Source organism: Rattus norvegicus, chromosome 10, assembly GCF_036323735.1.
Source record: "Rattus norvegicus strain BN/NHsdMcwi chromosome 10, GRCr8, whole genome shotgun sequence".
Classification (NCBI taxonomy): domain Eukaryota; kingdom Metazoa; phylum Chordata; class Mammalia; order Rodentia; family Muridae; genus Rattus; species Rattus norvegicus.
The window spans coordinates 57,320,980-57,344,973 of NC_086028.1; the positions used below are offsets into that span (position 1 = coordinate 57,320,980).

The 23,994-nt window shown below is 44.4% G+C and overlaps 5 protein-coding genes across 18 annotated transcripts in view; 2 read left to right on the forward strand and 3 right to left on the reverse strand.

Moving 5' to 3' along the window:
• Window positions 1-10,280, reverse strand: part of 4933427D14Rikl (RIKEN cDNA 4933427D14 gene like) — a 48,827-nt gene extending 38,547 nt beyond the window's left edge. For 3 of the 13 annotated variants that reach the window (XM_063269346.1, XM_063269348.1, XM_063269349.1), the window contains exons 1-3: window positions 6,000-6,151; window positions 5,245-5,390; window positions 998-1,598 (exon numbers count right to left, since the gene is read on the reverse strand). In XM_063269346.1, coding sequence (XP_063125416.1) covers window positions 998-1,598; window positions 5,245-5,337 — 694 coding nt within the window. In that variant the 5' untranslated portion in view covers window positions 5,338-5,390; window positions 6,000-6,151. Of the gene's footprint in view, window positions 1-997; window positions 1,599-5,244; window positions 5,391-5,999; window positions 6,195-9,528; window positions 9,552-9,774; window positions 9,800-9,995 lie in introns of those variants that run through there. The other 10 variants (XR_010055205.1, XM_063269345.1, XR_010055206.1 and 7 more) reach the window with 8 other exon arrangements.
• On the reverse strand, window positions 6,681-9,636 carry LOC134480818 (uncharacterized). The gene has a single exon (XM_063270126.1). The coding sequence runs from the start codon at window positions 9,634-9,636 to the stop codon at window positions 6,769-6,771; it is 2,868 nt and encodes a 955-aa protein (XP_063126196.1). The 3' UTR covers window positions 6,681-6,768.
• Window positions 10,281-10,332: 52 nt separating the features above from the next.
• Window positions 10,333-13,305, forward strand: Txndc17 (thioredoxin domain containing 17). The gene is made up of 4 exons (NM_001105805.2): window positions 10,333-10,552; window positions 11,034-11,115; window positions 11,515-11,590; window positions 12,259-13,305. The coding sequence occupies exons 1-4, from the start codon at window positions 10,408-10,410 to the stop codon at window positions 12,325-12,327; spliced, it is 372 nt and encodes a 123-aa protein (NP_001099275.1). The 5' UTR covers window positions 10,333-10,407; the 3' UTR covers window positions 12,328-13,305.
• Window positions 13,306-14,527: 1,222 nt separating this feature from the next.
• On the reverse strand, window positions 14,528-17,910 carry Med31 (mediator complex subunit 31). Its single transcript, NM_001135813.1, has 4 exons — window positions 17,827-17,910; window positions 16,859-16,936; window positions 16,489-16,585; window positions 14,528-14,895 (listed from the first exon to the last, which is right to left on the reverse strand). Exons 1-4 carry the CDS (start codon window positions 17,852-17,854, stop codon window positions 14,703-14,705), a joined length of 396 nt encoding a protein of 131 aa, NP_001129285.1. The 5' UTR covers window positions 17,855-17,910; the 3' UTR covers window positions 14,528-14,702.
• Window positions 17,911-18,206: 296 nt separating this feature from the next.
• C10h17orf100 (similar to human chromosome 17 open reading frame 100) lies at window positions 18,207-21,254 on the forward strand. 2 transcript variants are annotated; one of them, XM_063270127.1, is made up of 2 exons: window positions 18,207-18,884; window positions 20,571-21,254. In XM_063270127.1, exon 1 carries the CDS (start codon window positions 18,207-18,209, stop codon window positions 18,606-18,608), a length of 402 nt encoding a protein of 133 aa, XP_063126197.1. In that variant the 3' UTR covers window positions 18,609-18,884; window positions 20,571-21,254. The 2 variants fall into 2 exon arrangements, with proteins under 2 accessions (XP_063126197.1, XP_008766130.1); XM_008767908.4 differs by having other exon boundaries at window positions 20,648-21,254.
• The last annotated feature ends 2,740 nt before the right edge of the window (window positions 21,255-23,994 follow it).

Sequence of the window (23,994 nt, forward strand, 5' to 3'; positions counted from 1 at the left end):
GGTCTTAGGCCAGATCACCAGAGCGAGAGCCCTGGGAGCTTTGTTCCCTGGAGCTTGGCTTCTACCTAAAGCATCTGGTGGGGTCATGCTACACACCAATACTAAGGGATAATGAGAAACAAACCACAGCACTTCTGGGATGTTCTGTGTAGACGTTCTGAATCACCCATGATGCTCAAGCATTACAGGACTGCTCACTGCTCATTAGGAAGACTGGAGGAGACATTTTCTGGCTTTGTGTGGAAGCTGGTTCCTCAGAGCTGGGAGATGAACCTGTACCCATCCTTAGTGCATCTCTTTTTTCAGTCTTATCCAGCCGTATCCTCAGTATGTCAACTAGCAGGTACATTAGAAGGCATTTACATTTTTCTCTAACATGCATATATGTTCATATTTGAATTAAATTTAAATGCAAAATATAATTTTAGACGGTGTGCCATCCTATCCCAATAGCACCTTTTGTTACACAACTTTTCATGCCCTACTATCTAAGAGCTGGGCTTGATGGTCCACTTGTTGGCTATAGTAACCCTACTCACCATTCCTGAATCTATTACTTCCCAAGGAAATGCTAAGACCCTAACATTACTAACTACTATGAAAAGGGTATATGATTATTATACTTCTTCCCTTCTACCCTATGGTCATATATGACATGGGTTTACCTACAATACACATATTTTTTTAAACAAATTAAAAACAATTTTGCCAGAAGCAAATATGATAGGATGCTTTGCATGTAGGTGTTAGATGTGTGGTCAGGCAATCCACACACAGGAGGTGGGCAGAACAAACTCATCAAAGAAAGGAGACCTATGTCAGACTCCTCGTCCAACTCTTTTGTAGTGCTTGCTAAGCTCTACTGAGCCAGCTAGCTCACAGAAGGCAGCAGAACTCAGTTGGTGTGTGCACTGGGGAGGGGGCCCAAATGAATGAATGCATTTTAATTATCCCAGGCCATAGCATCTCATCAAATGAAGGACTGAGTTTTTCTCACCTTTTTTAGTTAGCCCTTCTATCTTATGAATACAACTGCTCAATTCCTTTTGGAGTCGCTGAACTTCTAGCAAGCCTTTCTGTTCCCACAGGTTTCTGTGCTCCTCTATCCTGGGTTGTGGCTGAGGTCCTGGATCGTGGGTAGGTGGTGAATTTGGCATAGGAAGATCAGCTCGTCCCCGATGAGATGTGTACACATACACCTTGGCACCTGAGCTGGAAATGCTCACTTTGGACGGCTGGTGGCTGCAATGACAGACATCCTGACTCTTTGAGTCCTTCCTTTCCACCTTGGTGTGCATACATTTGTGAGAGCTTTGGGGCTGACTTCTGAGATGATCTTTCACATGTTCTTCAAATTGTCTTCGTTTTACATCTCTTTTGGCTAGGTGGACAGCATAGCTAAGCCTCTCTTCTGATATGACAGAAAACGAGACAGAACTGCTTAATTCATTTCCAGCTCCAAAATCCAAGTCTTTACCATGATGTAATTCATTGTATGAGTGTTTCAGTTTTTCAATTTTAATTCCATGTGGGCAAGAGTACCGGACTGCCAGGTTGCTGGGATCTGTAGGAACATTCCTATTAAACTGCAGCTGGTTCTTTAAGAAATAAAGAAAAGTGAGCTCACATTAGAAAAATAACATAGTGCAAAGCACGCACGCGCGCGCGCACACGTACACACACACACACACACACACACACTCCAGTGACCAATATTTTACCCAGAAGATTATTTGTATAAAGAGATATTTTTCTGGTATACCCATAGAACTACAAGTATACACGACATACAAGGTTCCCTACTAAACCATCTAGTCCTGCAGTAACAGCTTCCACCTGATAACAGAATACTGCATCTTCCTCTAAAGGCTATTTATAAAGCTTCACACAACAACCAGCAAGTTCTTCAATTCCCAATTCCAGATCTGCCCTGGGCCAGAATGTCAGGGTCGAGAAGGACACACAAACCCTGGATTAGAGCCCCACAGGCATACACAACACAGGAGAGCTTCACCAGTAGATGATTTCCCCAGGTCTTCCCAGGGTTTTCACCTGGTCATTAGACAGTTCTCTTACCCTGTGCCCACATGAGCACTTTGCTCGGAACAGTCCACTCACCCAGGCTTGCCCAGACGTAAGTGCTTACCAGAGGTCATCATAGCAGATAGCCTTATGATACTCTACACTTACACATAAGCATGCTTCTACATTCCTCTTGGATTTTAAGACTACTTTCACTGATGCATTTTCTAATCTTCAAAAGTCAGCCGTTCAGGCTGAGCTCCAATTGTATTGGACAGATAGGATTATTCTCATTTTTCCACTAACAGGGACAGTGTTAGTACAGGTGTGTATTTAGGATTTTGTTTTGTTTTTCTGCTTTTACATTATTTTCTTAGGTTAAGTAATATGTTCTAGGAGTATCAAGTAAAGAGAAAAATAATTTTATAACTTTATAACTTAAAAGAGCCCACCTACTAGGGAAAGTAAAAGAGTCCACATCATGGAATTCAGTGGACCCAATTTCAGGACCTTCACTGGGAGATCTCCCTAACACTCACAATACTGTGTTCAAATAATCACATGTATATGCTAGAACCTGAGGAACTTTTTGGGAGGAGGTGGGTAATGCAGGAGTAGGGAAAACTCCACTAAGCAGAAAACCCCTAAGAAGCACCTGAAAGCCCACAAACTAAACGGCAACAACAAACAGCAACTGCATCTATCCCTTACTCGGGGAAAGCTTTTTCTCTAAGCATAATTCAGCACCCCAAGATTGCTATGCACACGGGGACAGGCAAACCAATGAATTCCTCTTTAGTGTGAGCATAGGAAAAGTCTCTTTAAACTATGATTCAAATTCATGCTTAATAAAAGGATCTCTGATGTGAGGGAAAGTGAAATGATACATGAGCAGTAAATTTGACTACAATAAAATAAATTTCTTAGATGGGCAGTGGTGCCACGCACCCTTAATCTTAGCACTGGGGAGGCAGAGCAGGCAGATCTCTGAGTTTAAGGCCCTCCTGGTCTACAGAACAAGTTCCAAGACAGGCAGGACTACACAGAGAAACCCTGTCTTGAAAAATGAATGAATGAATGAATGAATGAATGAATGAATGAATGAATGAATGAATGAAATTTCTTTGAAAATTTTCTCCCTGATTAAGAACCAACAAATACATACACACACACACACACACACACACACACACACACACACACACAGAGTGTCACTGACACACTGAATAAGTCAGGTAGTGGTGGCGCACACCTTTAATCCCCGGCAGGTGATTCTCTGAGTTCAAGGCCAGCCTGGCTACAGAGTGAGTTTCAGGACAGCCAGGGCTACGCAGAGAAACCCTGTCTTGGAGAAACAAAAAGAAAAAAAAAAAAAGAAAAACCACTACTAAAACAAAAACAAAACCCCTAAACCAAAAAACAAACAAAAAGTCCCAATAAGCAAAGACTAAAGATAGTATTATTTGCAAGTGTGTGTGTGTGTGTGTGTGTGTGTGCATGTGTGTGTGTGCATGTGTGTGTATGTGTGTGTGTCTGAGTGTGTGTCTGAGTGTCTGTGTGTGTGTGTATATGTGTGTGTGTCTGTCTGTGTGTCTGAGTGTCTGTGTGTGTATATGTGTGTGTGTCTGTCTGTGTGTCTGAGTGTCTGTGTGTGTGTGTATATGTGTGTGTGTATATGTGTGTGTGTCTGTGTGTATGTGTGTGTGTGTGCGCGCGTGTGAGCGCGCATGTGTGTCTGTGTGTGTGTACAGGCTCACAACCACCTGTAACACCAGTTCCAGGGGATTCTAAGCTCTCACCTTAAAACACACCTACACTCGTGCACACATCCATACACAAATCTACACACACATAATTAAAACAATTTTTAAATCTTTAAAAAATGTTCAACCTTATGAAAAAGAGTGAAATTCCATGAGACACTATATGCTTTTGGTAAGGCTACAGGGAAACATGCTATCATAGAGTAATGCACATAAATTCACACAGGCACACACACACACACATCTGGAAAAAACATAGGAAATGGAAAAGACAGAAGAGATGAAGAAAAACGCAGGGAAGAGGGAGAGAGGAAAGGCAGGACAGGGAGAGGGAGAGAGGGAGGGAGAGAATATGAATGTGTAATGGCATGGGCCCACACCTTTCTGGGGGTAACTTTGCAACATTCATCTTCTTCTGACCCAGACGTGTAGTCTCACTTCTGCGAAACTATGCAGATGCACTCCCAACATATAAAGGTGTACGTGCTAATTCTTAGAAAACACGGTGGGAAGAAGTAGCTATAATATCAAGAAAAGAAGGCGCTATAACAGTGCATACATGCATCCGGTCCTTAGGGCATAAAGAAAATGGCAAAGAAAACTGGGAGTCAATGAGGTCAGATGATGGAAAGAACAGAAGGACAAGCAGGCAGCAGCACTCCTGAATGCATCTGTTTGTACAGGTCTGGAACCATGAGAATGCTTCACATACACAAGGGAGAGAGAGGGATAAGATCACAGAAAACTCTAGAAAGAAATATCAACAGAAAATAGTGAAACAAAACCAACCACACTAAAAAATGAGAGTGGACAAACATTTTAACCTGTAACTTTTTTTTTTTTTTTTCCGGAGCTGGGGACCGAACCCAGGGCCTTGCGCTTCCTAGGTAAGCGCTCTACCACTGAGCTAAATCCCCAGCCCTTAACCTGTAACTTTTGAAAAACATTTTAACCTGTAACTTTTGAACACAGCATTTGAATGACCACCGTTAGACACACATAGCATTTTTTATTCTTACCTGAAGACTGAGCAATTACATAGCTATGTGTGGATAAGGGGTACCAGGCTTCACACACTAGCCTAGAGAGGTCCATGCCCTCTTCTGGTCTCTACAAGTATCCTTGCACACACATGTACATATACAACTCAGACAGAGATACACACGTATGTTTCTTTCAGTTATTTTCTTAAGTATGAAAATGATACAACTAGGTAAGAAAGTTCATTTGTAAAGTGTTCTGAAATATTTAAAATGAAAGCGGCACTGTTTGTAGCTTCCTTTGCTTATACACAAACCTTAGAGACGGATGGTTGAGCAGACAAAAAACAGGGCAAATTATTAACAACTGCTAAATCTAGAAAATGGCTTCAAAATGTTGAATGTCATTTTACTATTCAACTTTTCTTCGTGTTTAAAATGTTTTGTAATAAATATCTGAAGGAAAACAGTAAAACCACCTGAGGCTGAAGATTCCTGGGGTCGGTCATTCCATCCAGTTGGAGACTGGATGCTAGATGGACACATGTGGAAGCTGGCTGGCTTGGTCCCATCACGTCCAATGATGAAGCACATGCGTGACTGCCTAATCATCAGGCAAATCTCCCTTAAATGAAACAGGTATCAAATTAAGCAGCGCAACTATCTTCAAATAACATTAAAAACCCATACTCCTGTGCATATATAGCAGCATTCCAGAGTGAACTCACAGTAACCTCACAGAGGTCTATTCCTTGCATTTATAAAAGCAACCACTTTTGAAATTCTCATTTTCAAAAGAATAGGGAGCCACTATTTTAATGATTATCCTTGGGCCATTTTCATTTTAAATCCTAAGGCTGTATAGTAAGCTCTATTGTGACAAACTATTGTTTTTATGACCAGATAGTTTCATGGACATGTGAATAAATCCTAACTACTGGTCAAAAGAGCAGAATGTATTCATTCCAGAATGTTAAGTAGCTCAGATAAAATTCCAAGGGATTCGAACTAAAGCTGGGGTTTTAACTAGCTGCATGGGCTCTCTAGATGTTTAGCTCCGCCATCTTTCCCACCCTGTGCACATTCACAATGAGACCACATTCAGGCTACTGAAGAATCTAGGATGTGCTAAGGAGCTCCGCCCCCATCCTTCTCTCTGTTCTGAAGACCTTTTAATACACTTGAATGGCTCTGCCACTTGAGGTTAACCATGCTGTCACACATAGCTATTTACCTATTTCATGGTCTGTATCTCAGCTTCCCAGCTAGACACGGCTCCTTGAGAATTGAGGGCCTTGTCTTACTCTTTTATTTCCCACAATCAGTATTTTGAACACAGAAAACAATTTAATGCAACATGGTTGCACTGAGCAATTTTCTGAGAAATTGTGAGTTTCAAATACACTGGAAAATTTGTTCTCTCAAAGAATTCTAGAGTAAATCAATTGGGAAGTTCAAGATTAAGAGAAAAAAAAACCTACTTAAAATTTTTAAAAATAATTCGAACTTTACAGACTAGATCATCTTAAAGGCAGGTGCATTTGCAGGAACATAGACAGCTGTACAAGATTGCTTGTTCTTAAGACTACAGAGACATGATCCGAGAAGCAGATGGGAGAACACTAGTAAGGCAATGCCAACGGGCCTGCCAGCACCACGGGGCTGGAGCTGAAGCCACAGAATGAGCTGCAGAGTCGGGGTTGCACACCTCGAGTTAACAATCACACACACACATTCACATGCAAGTCCAAGGACACCCGCCCCATACCATTCCCTTGTAAAAAGTCCTGGGATAGCCCTCTCCTTGTAATGCATTCCCCATCTTCCCAAAAGCCTCCCAATCTGTTACCCTACACAGCCTGTGACATTTGCCACCAAGTATCTCTCCAGGAGTCATGAGGTCCCTATACACCAGTTCCTTCATCTATATCAAGACAAACTGTTCCCCAACCTCTTCCCTCCCAAGAACCCCAGGACATCTCCAACTCTTTTCTATATACCTACTAGAAGGTGCCCCTCAATCCACCCTCCCCCATCTCTCCCAAATCATTCACTGTCCCTCTAGCTTCAGGAATCCCTCCCACAGCTCTCTCCCCATTCTCCTGCAGATCATCTCTGAAATGGCCAAGGCCTACTTCCTCCCCTGAAAGTGCCGGCACAGTTGTTCTCATTGCAGATACTCTGGGAATATTCTCATAGGTTGTTTCCTCCACTGTAGACCTTGGACCACCCCACATCCTGGCACCAAGCTCACCAGCGTAAGGCACTTCCACAGCCTGGCTCCTCCCTACAAATCCCAGGCTCCTTCTACTCACTGTTTCTTCCCCTGATGCCATTACTCCCTCAGTAGACAGTCTCTTAACCAGTGTCAGGTCAGAGACACCTTCGTTTGCCTCCTCTGCAGAGGGCCCAGTCACCCACACTGCCGCAGGTACGTGTCTGACCATGGGAACCCCAACACCTGCAAGCATCCCCTGATGCGAAGCCTCCCTCACTGCCTCAGGAACTGTTCCACTGTGTCTCCACCACAAATTAATACCTTTGGAGCCTGCTTCCCTCTCAAGTTTAGGGACACTAGCAGCAGTGGGTACCTCGGTCATTTGTCTTCTTTGCCATGTCCCCGAGCTTTCTCCACAGCCTCTATCCATCACCCTGTGAGGCCCAAGGAGCCCAGAGACTGTGGACTCTCCCACAGTTGTGGAAATTCTAGCAGCCACAGGCATCACAGCAGATGGCCTTCTTTGTAAACCCTCAGAGAGTGTCTCATCCCCCATGGACTCAGGGAGCCCCACAGTCATTGATACCTTTATAGGTGGCCTGCCTCCTGAGTCTGAGGCTCTCCTACAGCTATGCTCCCATACAGAACTAGATGCCCTGAGAGCCACACCCACACCAGCTGAGGATACGCCTGTAGCCACAGGTACACCTACAGTTTGTCTCCTTCCTGATAAGCCTGAGAAACTTCTGGAGTCTGCCTCTATCTTCAGAGAACCATGTATTTCAGGAGCCAGGGGAACCCCAATAGATGGCTTCTTTCCCCATGAGCATGGGAGAGCCCCAGATTTGGTATCCTCTACCACAGATGAGTACTCCTCAGGAGCCATGGGCCTCCTGCAGGCAACATGAGTTCTTCCCTGCAGGTTCACACCATCTGTAGAGCTGCTTTCCTGACACACCCACAAGGCAGCAGGTACACCCAGAGCTGAGGGTCCACCTTCTGTGGCACACCTATGCTTTGGTACAACTGCTTCAATCAGTCCCACAGCCCGCCTCCTCCCACATGGACATGAGAGAGCTCCCCATCTGACATCCTGATCCACAGCCCTAGGTATCCCTAAAGCTACAGGCTCCTGAGCCTCCTGTTCCCTTGTGGCCTGCCTCCTTTCCCTTAGGCTTAGATGATTCCCACTGTAAGTCTCCTCCATAACTGGCCCTGGTAATGGCTCAGCCAGAGGAGCTCCCTGAGCCTGCTGCCTCTCCCACAGACCTGAAACATCATAGCTGGTTTCTTCCTCCCTATCTCCTGATATCACCACAGGCTGCAAAGCTGGCACATGTCCTGTTCCTGACAGTCCTGGAGCACTTGCATCATCTGCCTCCTTCCCTAAAGACCTGGGTGCCCCCATTGCCTGGTCCACACCCCACAGGCCCTGGGCACCTCGAGAACCTATCTCTTGCTCCTCACAGGCAGACAGTTCTGCAGCCTGTGCAGCTCCCCATGACCCTGGGTCACCTCCACATCTAGGTTCCTCTTCTCTAGCACAAAGCACTCCTACAGGCTGTCCCATGGTCCTTAAGCTGGGAATACCCCTAGAACCTATATCGTCCACCTCTTGTCTCCTTTGCCACACACCTGGGCCCCCATGGGAGGTAGTTTCATCTTCCATAGCCCTGGGTAGTACGAACAAGGCATCAGGGCCCCCTTCGATTTGCTCCCTTTGCCATAACATATGCCCATATTCAGCTTCTGCCAGAGCCCCAGAAACCTGCACTGACTGCCCTTCCTCACACAGACACGAAGTACCCCCACATTCCCTCACGTCTCCAGCTCTGGGCCATCCTATGGCTTCAGGCACCTCGTCAGTTTGCCTTTTTTGCCAAGAGCCAGAGGCAGCACAGCCTAACTTCTCTACTATCTGAGGTCCACCCACAGCAGGGGTCTTCCCAGCTTGTCCCTGCCTACAAAAGATAGAGACTCTCTCACAACCTGCCCCTATTCCCCTAGCTGTGGGCAGTCCTGAGGTCCGGGGGAATGTCCTAGTATGTCCTCTCACCCATGGTCCTGTAACACCATCTCGGCTGGTCTCTACCCAGGAAGCTCGCCCAGGAATACCCTTCTCGACTGGCCCCTCTCCCGCAGGAACAGGATGAAGTTCCACTCTGCTTCCTTCCCAGCATCCTGAAGCTACCCTCATAGCCTGCACCTTCAACCACAGTTCCAGGATGCTCTCATGGCCAAGTGTTCCTGGACGACCTTTTCTCTCACAGCTCGGTGAGCTCCTATTGTCTAGCTCCTCCTTCCCAGATACAGTCACCCACACAGACCCAGCAGGCCCAACCACCTCGGGCTCGCCCACAGTCCCATTCACCCACACTGTCCTAGGGTCCACTGCTGCCTCAATCGAGCCTGCAGTCCCAGATGTCCCAACGGCCTTTTTCACCCCCGGGGATACTGCAGGCTCCACAGTCCTCTGTAAAGGCCGCCGACCATTCTGCACCCTCCCTATGTTTGCACAGAGCATCCGCCGCACTGAAGACCTCACCCGGCGCCTTACTCCATAGCCTCGGGACATCCCTGCACCCCACCTCCTCGCCCACGGAGGCGGAACACCCCGCCGCAACCTGCCGGCCCTCACGCAACGAGCCGGCATCTTCGCTGCCAGAGTACACCCACGTAGCCCGGTCAAGAGCCCCGTACAGGACTCGCAGCTCCTGGACAATTCCTTTCCCCAATGCAACCTGTCTTTGCACCTGTTCCCCTAGACAGCGTGCCCCTCACATGCACTCACAACACTCGGATTCTGTCCTCTCTGCCTTTCTGCCTCCCAGCTCTCTCCAAACCCCCGCCCAATCCCGGACGCCGCCCCCAGCCTCGGCCCCCCTAAAGTCTGACAAATGGAAAGGTAACAGAAGGGGCGGAGCTGCAAGGCAAGCCCAGGCGAGGTCTCTCTCACTGTCTCTCTGCCAAATGCAGCTTCCCAGAATTCCCCCAGCTCTGACCCGAGCCCACCTGGTTTGGGCGAGGCGCGGCCACCGAGACCGTAAGGCCACCTCAAGCTAGGCCTCGCTTCCGGCCTCTCGCCCAGTCGCCATGGCAACAGGCGCGCGGCTGTTTGGGAGCAGTTGAGCTTCCTGAGCCATTTGAGGATCAAGGTGTTGTACCGCGACCGGTTTTGCGGTCATTGTCCATAAAGCCAGGGTAGGGACTAGACCAGGTCAGGCGTCTAGATGTCTGAAGGAAACTGGCGCCAAAAAGAAACTCCAGCAGACCAAAAAGACGGCCCTAGAGAGTTATGGCCATCTGAGGCTCCCGTAGCACAGCACCGCCCACCCGGAAACTTGACCACGCCTTACTTGGGCCCCGCCTTGAGGCGGCAGGACCCTAAGGCACCTCCTGCATTCCTCTCTGGACTGTTGTACTCATGGCCACCTTCGAGGAGGTGAGCGTGCTGGGCTTCGAAGAGTTCGACAAGGCAGTGAAGGAGCATCAGGGCAAGACCATTTTCGCCTTCTTCAGTGGTTCTAAGGATACTGAAGGGAAGAGCTGGTGTCCGGACTGCGTGGAAGGTGAGACTGGGACTAGAGGTTGCTTCACCACAGAAGTGGTGGGAAGAGGTCCCCTTACTGAAGTCAGAAAGTGGGATGAGATGAGGATTTTGGTTCTGCAGATCCACGGAAGCGTCTGAGCTGTACCCTGTCTCTAGTTAGGTCCTTACTAGCTCCACCCAAGGATGACCCTCATTTTTATCATGGACTCAGATCTTGGAACCTGGTTCTTTAAATTCTCAGTTCCCCAAACGATTAGTGTCTCATAAGAAAGACCAGACTCACGAGCTAATCTTCCCGTTAGCAATATGTATGCTGATTGTCTGCGTGTGTCTTAAAGACAATCAGGACTAGGACTTAAGTGATTCATGAGCCCAAAGGACACCGACTTTAACAACCTATCTTACAACGGGTTAAAGTCTAAGACTGGAGAGAGGGGAGGGCTTGGGCTATCGCAGTTATCGCAGTTGTTGTATAATTACTTTTTAACTTTTTTAAAAAGCTGAGCCAATCATTCGAGAGGGGCTGAAGCATGTCACTGAAGACTGTGTGTTCATCTACTGCCAAGTAGGAGACAAACCTTAGTAAGTGACCAATCATCTATACCGTAGCTCCAGACAAGAACTAGATTATTAAAAAGTTGGCTAGAAAGGACCTCAGATAATTGGTCAGGCTCTGTGTTTTAGGTATTGTCTAATAAGCCAAACAATTGGAATTATTGAATTCATATTTACCGTTTATGTTCAGCCACATATCATCATCAATGAATTTGGTCTAGAATAAGTTCAGAACTCAATTGACTTTACATATATGTTTTATCTTAGCCACACTTTAAATTTTGCAGAAAGTGACACATAAGTTACAGTTCTCAAAATGCTAAAATGTTAACAAAAGTAATGGTTGCTAATATATATAGGCCAACTGTTGAGTAAACTGTAATAAACCAAGTAGTATTTTTCATTATCTTTTTCCTTTTGGAACAGCTGGAAAGACCCAAATAATGACTTCAGACAAAAACTGAAAATCACTGCAGTGCCTACACTACTTAAATATGGAACAGTAAGTATCTACTTTTTTTTTTTTTAAAGATTTATTTATTTATTATATATAAGTACACACTGTAGCTGTCTTCAGATACACCAGAAGAGGGCATCGGATCTCTTTACAGATGGTTGTGAGCCACCATGTGGTTGCTGGGAATTGAACTCATAACCTCTGGAAGAGCAGTCGGGTGCTCTTAACCGCTGAGCCATCTCTCCAGCCCAAGTATCTACTTTTATGCTGTAGCTATAATGCAGTTAAAACTCAAGTTGCTTTAAAGTCAAGTTTGAGTTCCAACAATTTGTTGTTACATTGTTGTTTAGAGTGCATCAAAAACACACAAGTTGGTGTCCATCCTCTGCTAATCCGGTGAACTATTAATAATGCAGATATTAGAATCTGAGGTGTTTTAAAGTGTGGAGGGAAAGAGATGGCACTGGGCATGCTATCTCTTGTTTCCAGCCTATGGGGCTTCCTGGTGTGGAAATTTAAGGCCTTTCGGGCCAAGTGTTTTAATGATTCATCTTGAGACAAGTATCCTAACTATTTAATAAAACTTGTTATAACTAGCTGATAGTTTCTGATGGCATAATTTCTGTGTTCAAAATTTGTCATTCAAAGTAGAATTCATTCCACCCCTAGTAATATTCATAGCAGCAGTGAAAACTTAACCATTCTTTTTACAGCCTCAAAAACTTGTGGAGTCTGAGTGCCGCCAATCCAACCTCGTAGAGATGATCTTCTCTGAAGATTAAGATTTGATGACCTTGCCAGACTGTGGTGGCGCATGCCTTTAGTCCCAGCAGAGGCAGAGGTAGAGACAGAGCAGCTGGATCTCTTTGAGTTTGAGGCCAGCCTGGTCTACAAATTGAGTTCCTGGACAGCAGGGGCAGCACAGCAAAACCCTGTCTGGAAAAAAACCAAAAAGCCTAATGATTGCAATTTTATATTGTCTGTCTGGTTCCTTTAAAAGAAGCCACATAATTTCTTTGATGAGTAAATGAGTAAATCAGTGTATGTCTAAACAATAAAGAATTAAAATATAAACCTCTAACTAGTTTTTAACACATGGCTATCTAAAAGATTTGAGTAAAATGGGTCTTCAGTATGGTAGTAGTAGCTCAAAGGAAATATTGAAGATAAAATTAACTTATTAACTTCCAAATCTGTAGCAATTGGTATTTATTACCTTAAATTCTGTGTATTTGCAAAACCCTTTCCTGTCTTTGAAATGGAGACCTTCATTAAACCATTTAGGAGGAGAGTCATAGAATTCATATGCTTAATTCAGGCAATTTTGTTTCCCAAATGTCTAAAATGTGATTCTCTTGGTGTGAAACAGGCTAGTCACAGGCAAAGCACTATCTAAATGTCAATTTCTTCTAACAAAAATTGTGTCAGGCATAGACACACACCTGTAATCTTATTACTTTAGATAATAAGGCAAGAGGATCACAAGTTTGAGGCAAGGGGTACACTACTGAACCAGGCCTTGTCACAAATGAAAAGCCCAACTATTGCTCTACAAGAATGTGGACTGAAGAGGTGGTTCAGTGCTTAACAGCATTGGCTGTTCTTCCAAAGGACGTGGGTTCAATTCCCAGCACCCACATTGCACCTCATAAGATGTCCATAACTACAGTTCCAGGTGATTGAACACTCCATCTGGCCTCTGAGAGAACCAGGAGTGCAAGTGGTACACAGACATACATGTAGGCCAAAGCTTCATACATTAAAAAAAAAAAAAAAAAAGCCACACCTAGTAGCCACCTTGAAGCCCAGTACTCAAGAAATTGAAGTGGAAGAATCACAAGTTTCAAGGCAATCTGGGTTACAAAGTGAGAGCCTGTCTCAACAGAGTACTGGTTAACAGTTCTTGCCACCCTTGGAGAGGATCCAGGTTTGGTTCCCAGCATCACAACTATCTTCAGCTGTATTCCAGGAGATCTGATGTCCTCTCCTACTGTCCTTCAGGACTAGATACAAGGGGAACATTCATAAAAGCAATTAACAGTTACATAAGCATTTGTTTGAAATAGATTAAAAGAGAATTCAGAGTGTTTTAAGACAGTATCTACTTGTGGTACTTACCAAATAAATGCTAACTAAGGTGTTTGAGGCTCATCTTTAAGGACAAGAGTCCTTTTAGTCATTAACTGCCAGTCTTTCCCTGCCACCACCAGGTGAGCTCTCTTACAAAATAGGGAACAATTGACTATATACTCTCCTGCAGAAAGAAGGATCATAGAGCTCCCTGCCTCCAGTTCCCTCTCCTGAAAACAGGAGGGGTGTGTGACTTGACTACATCTGGAATGAACTACAATCCAGAAATGGAGGGCACGCTTTTAATCCAGATCTTGAGGTACAGTGACCATGAAAAACTTAGGCCCAGGTAAGGTAATAATCTCAGGAGACTGAGGCAAGCAGATCTCTGAGTTCAAAGGGACCCAGCCTGGGACAGAGCAAGTTCCAAATCCAGGTGTAGTGGTTCACACCTTTAGTCTGGGCCATACCTTCTGCTGGAGGCTTATTTAAGGTTGAGGGAAGGAGGAAGATTCACTCTTCTTGCCAGCTTGCACTTACTTGCCAGCACATCTGTTGGAACCTACTTCTTCAGGATTCTAGCCTATCCAGAAGACCAGCTGAAATAACCAGCCTTGTGGGACTGCATTCACAGCTGTCCATTGTTGGGTTAGCTGGACTGCAAACTGTAATGACTTTTAAGTCATTACAATAAATTCCCTTTATAGAGACATTCCATAAGTCCTGTGACTTCTACAGAACCCTAATACAGAGTGGATCAACTGATCTCAGTAAGGTTCCTAATGATATGGCCCAGGGTACCACTGGATGTCACCCCCATGTTCTTAAACTGTTCAAAAACACCAAACATTTCCATTCTTATTCACTTGGATCTGTTAAATGCAACTGAAACATACACATCCCCACAGAAATCAAAGTAGAGCAATCCTGGTTTAATAGAAATCAACTATTAACAAAAAGTTTTGCCAACCAAAAATAACACTAATAGTTCTGAGTACTACAATAAAGGGGGCAGCAGTCTTTCTCTCTGTACTGTACAATAGCAGTGCATTATATACATGTCCTAGAGCCTGCTGTTGCCAGCTCTTCATTTTCCTGCTGTGGTATTCTGCTGCTGCTGCTCTGCTAGGGCTTGCTGAAGACGCATCCGCTTCCTCGAATAGTGCTGCCAGTGCAGAATCTGCTGTTCGTCAATGAACTTCGCACACTGAGCATTCACCAGCTCCTTTCGAAAGTGTTCATATTGGAGCAGTTCTAACATATGCAAACACTGAGGGTACCTGGGTTTAAGTTCATAAGTCAATTATCAACATAATTTAAGGCATCCCAAGTTCTAAATCAGATACTCCCCTAAAAATGATCTCAAGCCCACCATTTCTACTACTATGGTACCTTTGGTAAAATCACTCCTACCATGTTATTCAGAACATTATGCAAGATATAGTGGAGTTATTTCACAACTTCTCTCGAATTTAAACATCTATAGCTGTTACCTCCAAGAGGACACAGATGAACAGAATAAGGAACAAGCCTACAAACGGCTTAGAGCTACAAGGAGGTGTATTTGATCAGAGTATATAAGAAGAGCTCCCTTACCTCTGGCTATCAATGGAGTAAGCTGCCTCTAATAGTAGAGGGACCTATGATCATAGGGAGCCTCCAACAGAGCGGAGACAATCATCTTTCAACAGCTGGGCTGGAGAGACTGAGCTTGAAGGTGGCTAAAAGTTTGCTAACATGTAACATGTTATACTTTTCTTTCTTTTTTTTTTTTTCTTTTTTTTTTTTTTCTCGGAGCTGGGGACTGAACCCAGGGCCTTGTGCTTCCTAGGCAAGCGCTCTACCACTGAGCTAAATCCCCAACCCCATACTTTTCTAATAGTAATTTCAAGCCTATCATTTGGATTCCTAGAGGAATCTAGAATTGCATCATGAAGAGCAAATCTACAGGCAGCCCAGGAATCAAGTCAGAAAAATGACTACGATTAAAAAAAAAAAAAAGGTTTGAAATGTTTTCCTCTAATTTTTAAAATAGGGTCTCTCTGTGTGGCCCTGAATGGCCTGAAGCTTGCAACATAATCAGGCTGGCCTCAAATTCACGGAGATCTGCCTGACTCTGCCTCTTGAGAGCTGGGATTAAAGGGACACCAAGCTACTTCTGGGGTTTTTGTTGTTGTCCCCTCCTTTGGGGCAGTGTCTAGACAGGGTTTACCTGGGTAGAGTGGCTGTCCTGGAAGCAGCTCTGGCCTTGAACTCACACATGCGCCCGCCTCTGCCTCCCAAATGTTGGGATTAAAGCCAGCTTGGCTTTCTTTTCTCTTTTTAAGTCAAAGCAGAGTTTGATGTGATATTGTTGTGTCTGTTCTTTTACAGTGAGTTAATACGCACAGTGATTGAAACAAAGGACACCACAAAGAAAGGCAGGACCTCTAAGACTCTCAGGAAACAGTTCTTCCTACCGTCACAGGTTATGGGTTGTTAGGCCTCAAAACCCCAGAAAGACAGGGGCAGTGCTAAGTGACATGGTTAGACACGACCAAATTACATTAGAACTGTAGTCTACAACAGTTCACTGGATCTTAGCCTGCACGAACAGTATGCTCTGACTTACACTGCCAAGAGAGTAAGCTGGCTCCCACGTAGACAGTTCTTTGGTTTTGTTTGAAGGGAGTGAGGTAAGAATGGTAGCAGAAATAAATGAAATTCCTGTCATAATCAACCCAAGTTAGAGATAACAGCGTCTTACATCAACTAAAAGCAGAAAGATCCCAAATGCTGTTTTCCATTCTGACACCGAGAAAACTGCTAAATAATAGCACTTAGTATTTATAATAAAGTACACACAGCTTTGGGATTTTAAAAATTAAACTTACTTTAGATATTTGGCATATTCTGGTTCTTTCCAGTAAAGCAAGTACTTAAGATAATTAACAAAAGCTTTGTCTTTGAAGTAACCTCTTTGGGCGAGAACTGAAAGACACAAAGAAACACTCTGTATGTCAACCACTGCTGGGCTGCTGATCTGTAATCTCTTAAGTAAAGTAGCTCTTCTTAACATCCCTACCGACAAAACACAAGGGATTAAAAAACACAAGCCCTTGTTTGCTCAGTTGATACTTACAGACCAGCACAAGTAAAACCCCAAACACATCGAAGTAAATAAATACTATTACAAATTGCATCTCTTCTCAGAAACCATTAAGATCTAGTGAGCTACTTAAGTTAATGATGTACTTAACTTACAATTAAGGTAATTTGGGTTGGCTAAACATTGCACAAATTCCAACTCCAACTGAAACCGAAGTCGATTTCCAGCATCATCTAGGAGAAAAGACAGTAAAAAAAAAAAGAGAAAGAAGGAAGGAACGATCACCCAAAATAAAAGTCACAATACAAACATTGATTTGTAGAAACAAAAATAAAACGCAGGTCAAACAGCTCAGCAAGTAAAGGTGCTTGCTGCAAAGTCTGATGACCTGAGTTCGATTCCTGGAACCTACAGGGTTGTAGGAAGACAACCGATTTCTGCAAGTTGTCCTCTAACCTTGGCATGCACCGCCGCTCACCCCCATAAACACACACACACATGCACACTCATGAATGAACTCAAATATCAAAGTGTGGAAGAAACTTCCTTAGAAATTTAGTTTAATTCACTACTTAGTGAGCCCTGTTTCCAAAACAAAAATAGTAATAAAAAAATCCTTTAAAGTTCGTTGAGGAAAAAATATGTAGAACCTGTACGCCACTGTGGAAGGACGTGAGCGGAGATTATCGGATAGTCTGCAATAGCTGTACGGTTCCCTATGTTGTTATAACCACAACTAATTACGTTAAGCAAAAACAAAGTGCTACACAAAAACGAAGCAGGAATGATTAAACAATGGAGAGAAGACGGTGATATGCATTAGAATACACAGGTTACCGACATTTCAGGCAAGTTTGGAGAAGTTCCAAAGAGCAGACAGTGGAAGGTCTCAGTCCTTTCTATGCGCCCCGGCCCGCCCCGCGAGTCAGGGTTGGAGTAGGGGTTAGAGCAACACAGGAGCAAAGTTGGTCCTACAGGCCATATTCTGGGGGGCAACACCGCCTTCTCCTCCGCCGGTCCCAACTCTAAGGATGAGGAGTTGAGCCCGGAAGACGGCGCAGGGGAAGGGAAACGGGAGAGGATTTTGGGGCGAAGGACCATTCCCGTGCAAAACACAACGCACCTGTCTCCATAGCGACGGCCGCGGCCATAGCAAGCAGAAAGGCGCAAACACTACCAACCCGACCCAACCGCAGCCCGGATTGGTGAAGGAGAATCCGGAAGTCACGGGTCCTACTTCCGGTCGCGGGGCAGAGTGGGACACGAGGGCGGGGACAACTTCACTTTGGGGAAGAGTGGCCCCGCCCATCTGTGCGGACCGGGCCGACTGCGCGCGCAGATATCGAGCGGGGCGTGCCGGAGGGCTTCTCTGATTTCAGGTCTGAGTCCTGCTGCCTACTCTGATGTAATACACCTCTCTGACGTCACCTTCCCCCGGGTGGCGTGACGCAGAGCATGATCCTTGGGCTTCTTTGTTCCTCCTGACCAAAGTGTACGGGCAGGATGGCCTCGCCCCTTAGGAGCAAGTCCTCCGTCCCGCGAGTGGAAAGCACCCGCCACAAGGAGACATCGACTGTCCGCATGGAGACGTCGTCCCACCGCGAGGAAACGTCATCCCACCGCGTGGAGACGTCCTCCCGGCAGGTTCTAACGTCTTCCCGGCAAGTGGAGACCTCCCAGCGCCACCGAGAGGGACCCTCCCTCACCCCCTCCGCGAAGCGACTCCCTCAATTCCTCGAGGTGTCCTCCCAGCACGTGGAAACCTCCTCGCAGTGCATGGAAACGTCCTCCCGCCACGTCAGGGCGTCGTCATCCCTGCGGGTGGAGACTACTGTGCACCGCGTAGAGAGCCCAGCCAGGCGAGACAAGCAAGCCACTCGGCAGAGTGCCAGAATGACTCGATGAAGTGCCATGGTCCTTAGCCAGGACTGAGGAATTGCCAGCCAGCTTCCAGGAGAGCCAAGTATCTTTGGTTTCATGGAAACAGCCCATAAAACAGTGTAAGAAGCAGGCTGTGGTTTCTGGGCACTGTTAACATGTATTGACATTGCAGCACCTTAGTCCATCCTGCTGTTGACCCAGCGTACTATTAACCTGAAGCCAGCACAGAAAGGTTTCCGATTTGTAGTACTGTGTAAACCCAGACGATGGACAAAGAGATTCTTTGAGTCTCTACACCAGGTAAGTTTTATAGTCTTAGGTCCCTCTAGAATGTGTTGACGACTTGAAATCTGCGAAGAGGGGCCAGATTTGTCATGTTTCTTGACTACTGGCCTGATCATATACCTGCTTGAAACCTACAGAGCAAGGCATCATCTTTCACAAATTGTTAATTACCCTTTAATAATATTTATATTTCATAATAAGTTTTCTCGTGTTAAGTTGTTATACACAGTATTCCATCTACACTTTAAAAAATAGGTCAGGAGCTATTAGAAAAATAAGGGCAGGGCAATTGAGAAAAAAAAATACTAATCTTGGGAGGGAACGTGAAGAAGCAGCCATGACACTTGGTCTGGGGCGTGAGATTGGCAGAGGATGGTTACTGAGTACCTACAGCATGCTTGGTACCAGTCAGAACTTGTCGGCTATAGCAGTGGAAAAGACTAAGATCTTCTCAAGTGAAGAGAAAGTAAGACGATGTTCTGTTGTATTCCTGTGAAAGATAAGGTATCTATCTTGTGGTAGCGAGTAGGGCGCTCTTTCGAGAACATGGTCAGGGAAAGCCTTGCTGATGACACTTGGTCTGAGATTGTGTGGGTTAGCAGCAAGCCATATCAGGATCTACAGGGAAGTACATTTTACACAGTACATTTTAAAAAAAAAATTGGAGATGTTTATGGAAGAGAAAAAGCAGTGTATGAGATTGTGGTATAATGGGGGGGGGTGGAGAATATGCCAATTCATATAGAGTCTTGGAAATCCCAGTGGAGAGTTTGAATTTTATTCTGAGACCATCAAAAAAATTTGATGCAAGGGAGCAAAGTGCATGGTGCAGTTCGGAGTTTAGAACTATCTCTCCGTCGTTGTCGCATGGGTACCCAAGCTGGGAATGATTTTGTCTCCGGAAACGTGTGTGTTTGGGGTGGCACGGAGGGGGCTACTGCTAGCCTCAAGTGCCTAGAAGCCAGGGATGCTGCTAACATTTTATGCTGCCCAAGTCAGCACCCTGTCCCTCCTCCAACAAAGAATCGCTGTGCTGAGAAAGCCAGTAGTGGTAAAGTTGAGAAACATCGAGGGTTCTAGCAACCTCGCTGGAAGGTGGTGCACTGAGCAAACCCCTCATGTCTGCACAGCGGAGTTGTGGAAAGCCTGAAAAACAGTCATGGAAGTGTGTGGAGAGCATCTTCTGGTGAGGAGCAGAGCAAGCGTTCTCAGGGGAAGAGGCTGTGTTGCTCTGTAAGGAACCCTCTAACCCTCTTCAGTAATGTATGTGCTATTTGCACCAGAACCGAAGGCTGCACATGACCCTGAATCAGCAGGACTCTGCATGATTTAGAGCTCTTACTTCTTCCAGGCTTGTTTACTTTCAGTCCCAGGGAATGCACCAGGCTGGACCCCCAGAATGGGGGCACAGGTCAGAAGAAATGTCATAACTATTGTAGACGAGGCTACCTCTCATAAACTGCCATTAACAAAGGGTTAGCTAATAACAAAGAATTGTTAGTCTTTTCCAGCTTACTGATTCTTTTCAATATGGCCAACTGTACCTTAAATAACAAATAAAAACATGAACAAAGCAGTTGCTTCTCTTTAATAGTCTTCCTTATTATCTTCTTATTACAAAAGCGGTATGTGTCTAATGTAACAAAATAAATCAAAGATTTTAACATTTAATACAATGTCATATTTCCTTTCCGTTTTTAGCCTGGAAGTAATGCCAGAAATGTGTTCGTTCTTCCAGACTTTTCTCCATTGACGACTGCCTCTGTTTCCTCCTTTAGTAGTATGTGGATGATCGGCTGACTGTGACTCTGGAAAAGTCAAGCACGTGCTTCTGGATCATTGATGCTTCAGGAAGGATGCAGGATCCCGGTAGATTCCCTGTGGTCCTTGTCTCATAAAAGAGATTTTTATCTAGGTTTCTTCATCCATGTTTCCCGTATTCATGTTTCAAAGCTGGAATTCGGGGGTGGGGGTGTGTGTGAGTGTGTGTCAGTCAAAAAACTTAACTTGATGAAATACACATTTGCCATAAATCTATATTATACATTCCACAGCTTCAAAATGACAGTGTGCGTCAATGAGGTAATTGTTAAGGTACCCGTTGCACTGTAAATGTGTGTTACTGTTAGCCATGATGTGTGTCTTCCTCACTGTTCCCTGTAAGAAATAGTGCTGCTATACCTGGCATGTGTTATACGACGTTAAAGACAATATGTGCAACAGTAATGAGTGAAGAGCAATGTTCTCCGTTTGCAGTCGAGAAAGCCTCTAATGGCACAGCCTACTAATCGGATTTATTATGCTCGGTGATAGTTGTGTCTTGCCTTCAGCTGTGCCAGCCAGGTTAGTTTGAAAAACTAAATAAATGCAAATTCTTGTAAAAAAGTCACTTCTCATTCTCATAATCTTTTTTAAAAATATATTACCTGGGAGGGGTGTACAATATTTTATGCCTAAAATGAGTGGCTGGGTGCGGTGATGCACATCTGAAATTCCAGGACTAGGAGAGGCTGATGCAGGAGGATTGCCATGAATTTAAGGCCAGCCAGGACTATATAAAAAGTACCAAAATAGTCAAAGCTACATAGCAAGATCCTCTCTCAGAAACATGAAACAAAGCGCAAAAAAAAAAAAAAAAAAAAGGGCCAGGCCAGTAAGATGGCTCCGAGTGTAACGGCCCGCCACCAAGACTGACAACCTGAGTTTGATTTCAGGGTGACAGTGTCTGCTACCAGGGACTCACATGGTAGAAGGAGAGAACAGACTCCCAAAAGTTGTCCTCTGACCACCATACATATGTCCCTCTGATATTTTATATGGATAATTAACATATATTATAAATGTATCAAACTGTAGTTTACATAAAATATGTAATTTACATACATATAAAATGTATTGTATAATTTTAAATATAGTAAGTCAATATATAGTATATTCATGTATATTTAATTTTAAAGATTTTTTTTTTAAGGTTTGCATCAACAGGATCCTCTTTCCCCAGACTACACAGGCCATGGGAAGAAACAGAAATCTAATTAACGAGGTGTTTTTCTCACATCTTTGGGGGAACCAAAATTCCTGTTCCCCCACTCTTTCTATTGCTCTCATCCTAAAATAGCTAATGCCTGTATTCTAGGGCCTGTTTGTCTGAATAGACCTTCCCTCTGTTTCCCCTGCCTGAGCCCTTACCACCCACTGTAATCAATACTTAGAATTGCATGGCTGTGAAAAAACAAAAACAGAAAGCCTGTCCTAGAGCGGCAGAAATAAGTAGCAGTTTGTCTCTCCTCAGTAAGTCATGCAGTACATCATCCAGTAGTGTCATCAGATCCATCTATTGACTGCTTTACCACCTGTATACATCATTCTGTCTGTGCACTTGCTTTCCACCTCACGGTTACAAGATCCTTGCGTGTCTGTAGGCTCCTGCCTGCATTCCTCTAGATGGAAGGCACAACAGAAGGAACAGGGCAGTCGTTCTTCCTACCAGTGTTTTCCCATGTTAGCTGGAAAGAGAAACCTTAACCAGGGACTTGTAAGTGTATCTCTTTGACCCAAGCTGGATCATACATGCTATCTTTAGCTGCAAGGGAGGCTGGGAAAACAGGTATTTAGTTTTCTGGCCTAAGTGGCAGTAGAAGAAATGGAAAAGGCTGGGCAAACAGGTATTTAGTTTTCTGGCCTAAGTGGCAGTAGAAGAAATGGAAAAGGCTGGGCACTGATCCTCAGTGAGCCAACCTGATGTTTTCTTCCAGTTGCTTCCAAGCACGATAGTGTCTTTCAGGTTATCTTCAGTGGTCCTCCAGGTTCTTGGCAGTCACTTTGCTTCTTTGCCTGTGGCATCGCATAAGCCAATCTTGATGGTCATCGCTCGGAGTCTTACTTCTCACTGATGCTGTGGAATAGAACATGTCTGGTTAGGAGCTCTGCTTTCCCTCTTTGAGGCATTTAGGACGTTGCTCGCTCTCTTCTGATCTGCAACACTGACAGCATCGCTACTCCAGCCTTGCCTTTGTCCTCCACACGAAGGTGTCCATGGCCCCTGTCCAGGTGCGTGCTCTGTATCATTGGTGGAGCACTTTACAGTATTCCCTGGTGTACTTTACTTCCCTTATATATTTGGCGATACTACGCTCTTTGAAACTGACTTTATGGTCATCATAAAATTTGGGGGCCATTATTCCTGCAGATGTTTTTCCTGCCTCTCTATGGGGATAAATCATGGATCTAATAAGCTATGTGAGGCTGCTGCTCTTCTGTTTTTCCTCTCCATATTTCACTGGGTACATTGTATTGCTTTTGCCTTCATGTATGTTTATACTAATCTTTTTTTATACAATCTACAGCCTGTCATAAATGACATCCAGTATGGTTTTTGAGGGTTTTTTTTTTATTTCACTTAAAACTTTTTTAGTTCTCATAGTTCAATTTGGATCTTTTAAAAGTTTTATTTATTTATTTATTTATTTATTTATTTATTTATTGTATGTGAGTACATATATTCAGACACACCAGAAGAGGGCATTGGATCCCATTACAGATGGTTGTGAGCCACCATGTGGTTGCTGGGAATTGAACTCAACAATCAGTGTTCTTAACCCTGAGCTATCTCTCCAGCCCAATTTGGATCTTTTAAAATATCCTCCACACATAAACAAATTCCTCCATGAATTCCTTCTATATTTTCTCAGCATGTTCGGCCTGCCCTGTCATTACTTTTAACATATATAATTTTGTTTTTATAGTGATTTTGTTTATTTTTGTTTAATCCTGTCATCTGTATAATCTCTGGCACAACTGATTTTTCTTCTCACCATGAGTTGTATTTTGTGGCTACCTTTCATGCCTGGTTGTTGATATTTGTATGCCAGGCATAGTAAATTTTAACTTTTTTGCAGGTTGTGTAGTTTTCTTATTTTTATAATTACTGAACTTTGGACTAGTAACTTACAAGTCATTTGCAAGCAGTTTGTGCTTTGTATCTACTTTAAGCCCTTCTATAAGTCCAGATTAATTTTAGATGTATGGTTAATGTTCTCTGAGAAAAACCTTTGTGTGTCTTCTCTGGATATCCCCAAGTTAGGAGACAAGCTAGGGGAGCAAGCCTTGTTCTGTCCTCTGCCCT

Bases quoted from the DNA above. Each gene is read 5' to 3' on its own strand.
- Med31 (NM_001135813.1), bottom strand. From the start codon at position 17,854: ATGGCCGCGGCCGTCGCTATGGAGACAG. The intron at 16,937-17,826 runs GTGCGTTGTGTT...CTTTTCTCCTAG, and splicing joins GGCCGTCGCTATGGAGACAG to ATGATGCTGGAAATCGACTT. The intron at 14,896-16,488 runs GTAAGTTTAATT...ACTTAAACCCAG, and splicing joins GAATATGCCAAATATCTAAA to GTACCCTCAGTGTTTGCATA.
- Txndc17 (NM_001105805.2), top strand. From the start codon at position 10,408: ATGGCCACCTTCGAGGAGGTGAGCGTGCTGGGCTTCGAAGAGTTCGAC. The intron at 11,116-11,514 runs GTAAGTGACCAA...CTTTTGGAACAG, and splicing joins CAAGTAGGAGACAAACCTTA to CTGGAAAGACCCAAATAATG. The intron at 11,591-12,258 runs GTAAGTATCTAC...TTCTTTTTACAG, and splicing joins CACTACTTAAATATGGAACA to CCTCAAAAACTTGTGGAGTC.
- LOC134480818 (XM_063270126.1), bottom strand. From the start codon at position 9,636: ATGCCGGCTCGTTGCGTGAGGGCCGGCAGGTTGCGGCGGGGTGTTCCG.
- C10h17orf100 (XM_063270127.1), top strand. From the start codon at position 18,207: ATGGCCTCGCCCCTTAGGAGCAAGTCCTCCGTCCCGCGAGTGGAAAGC.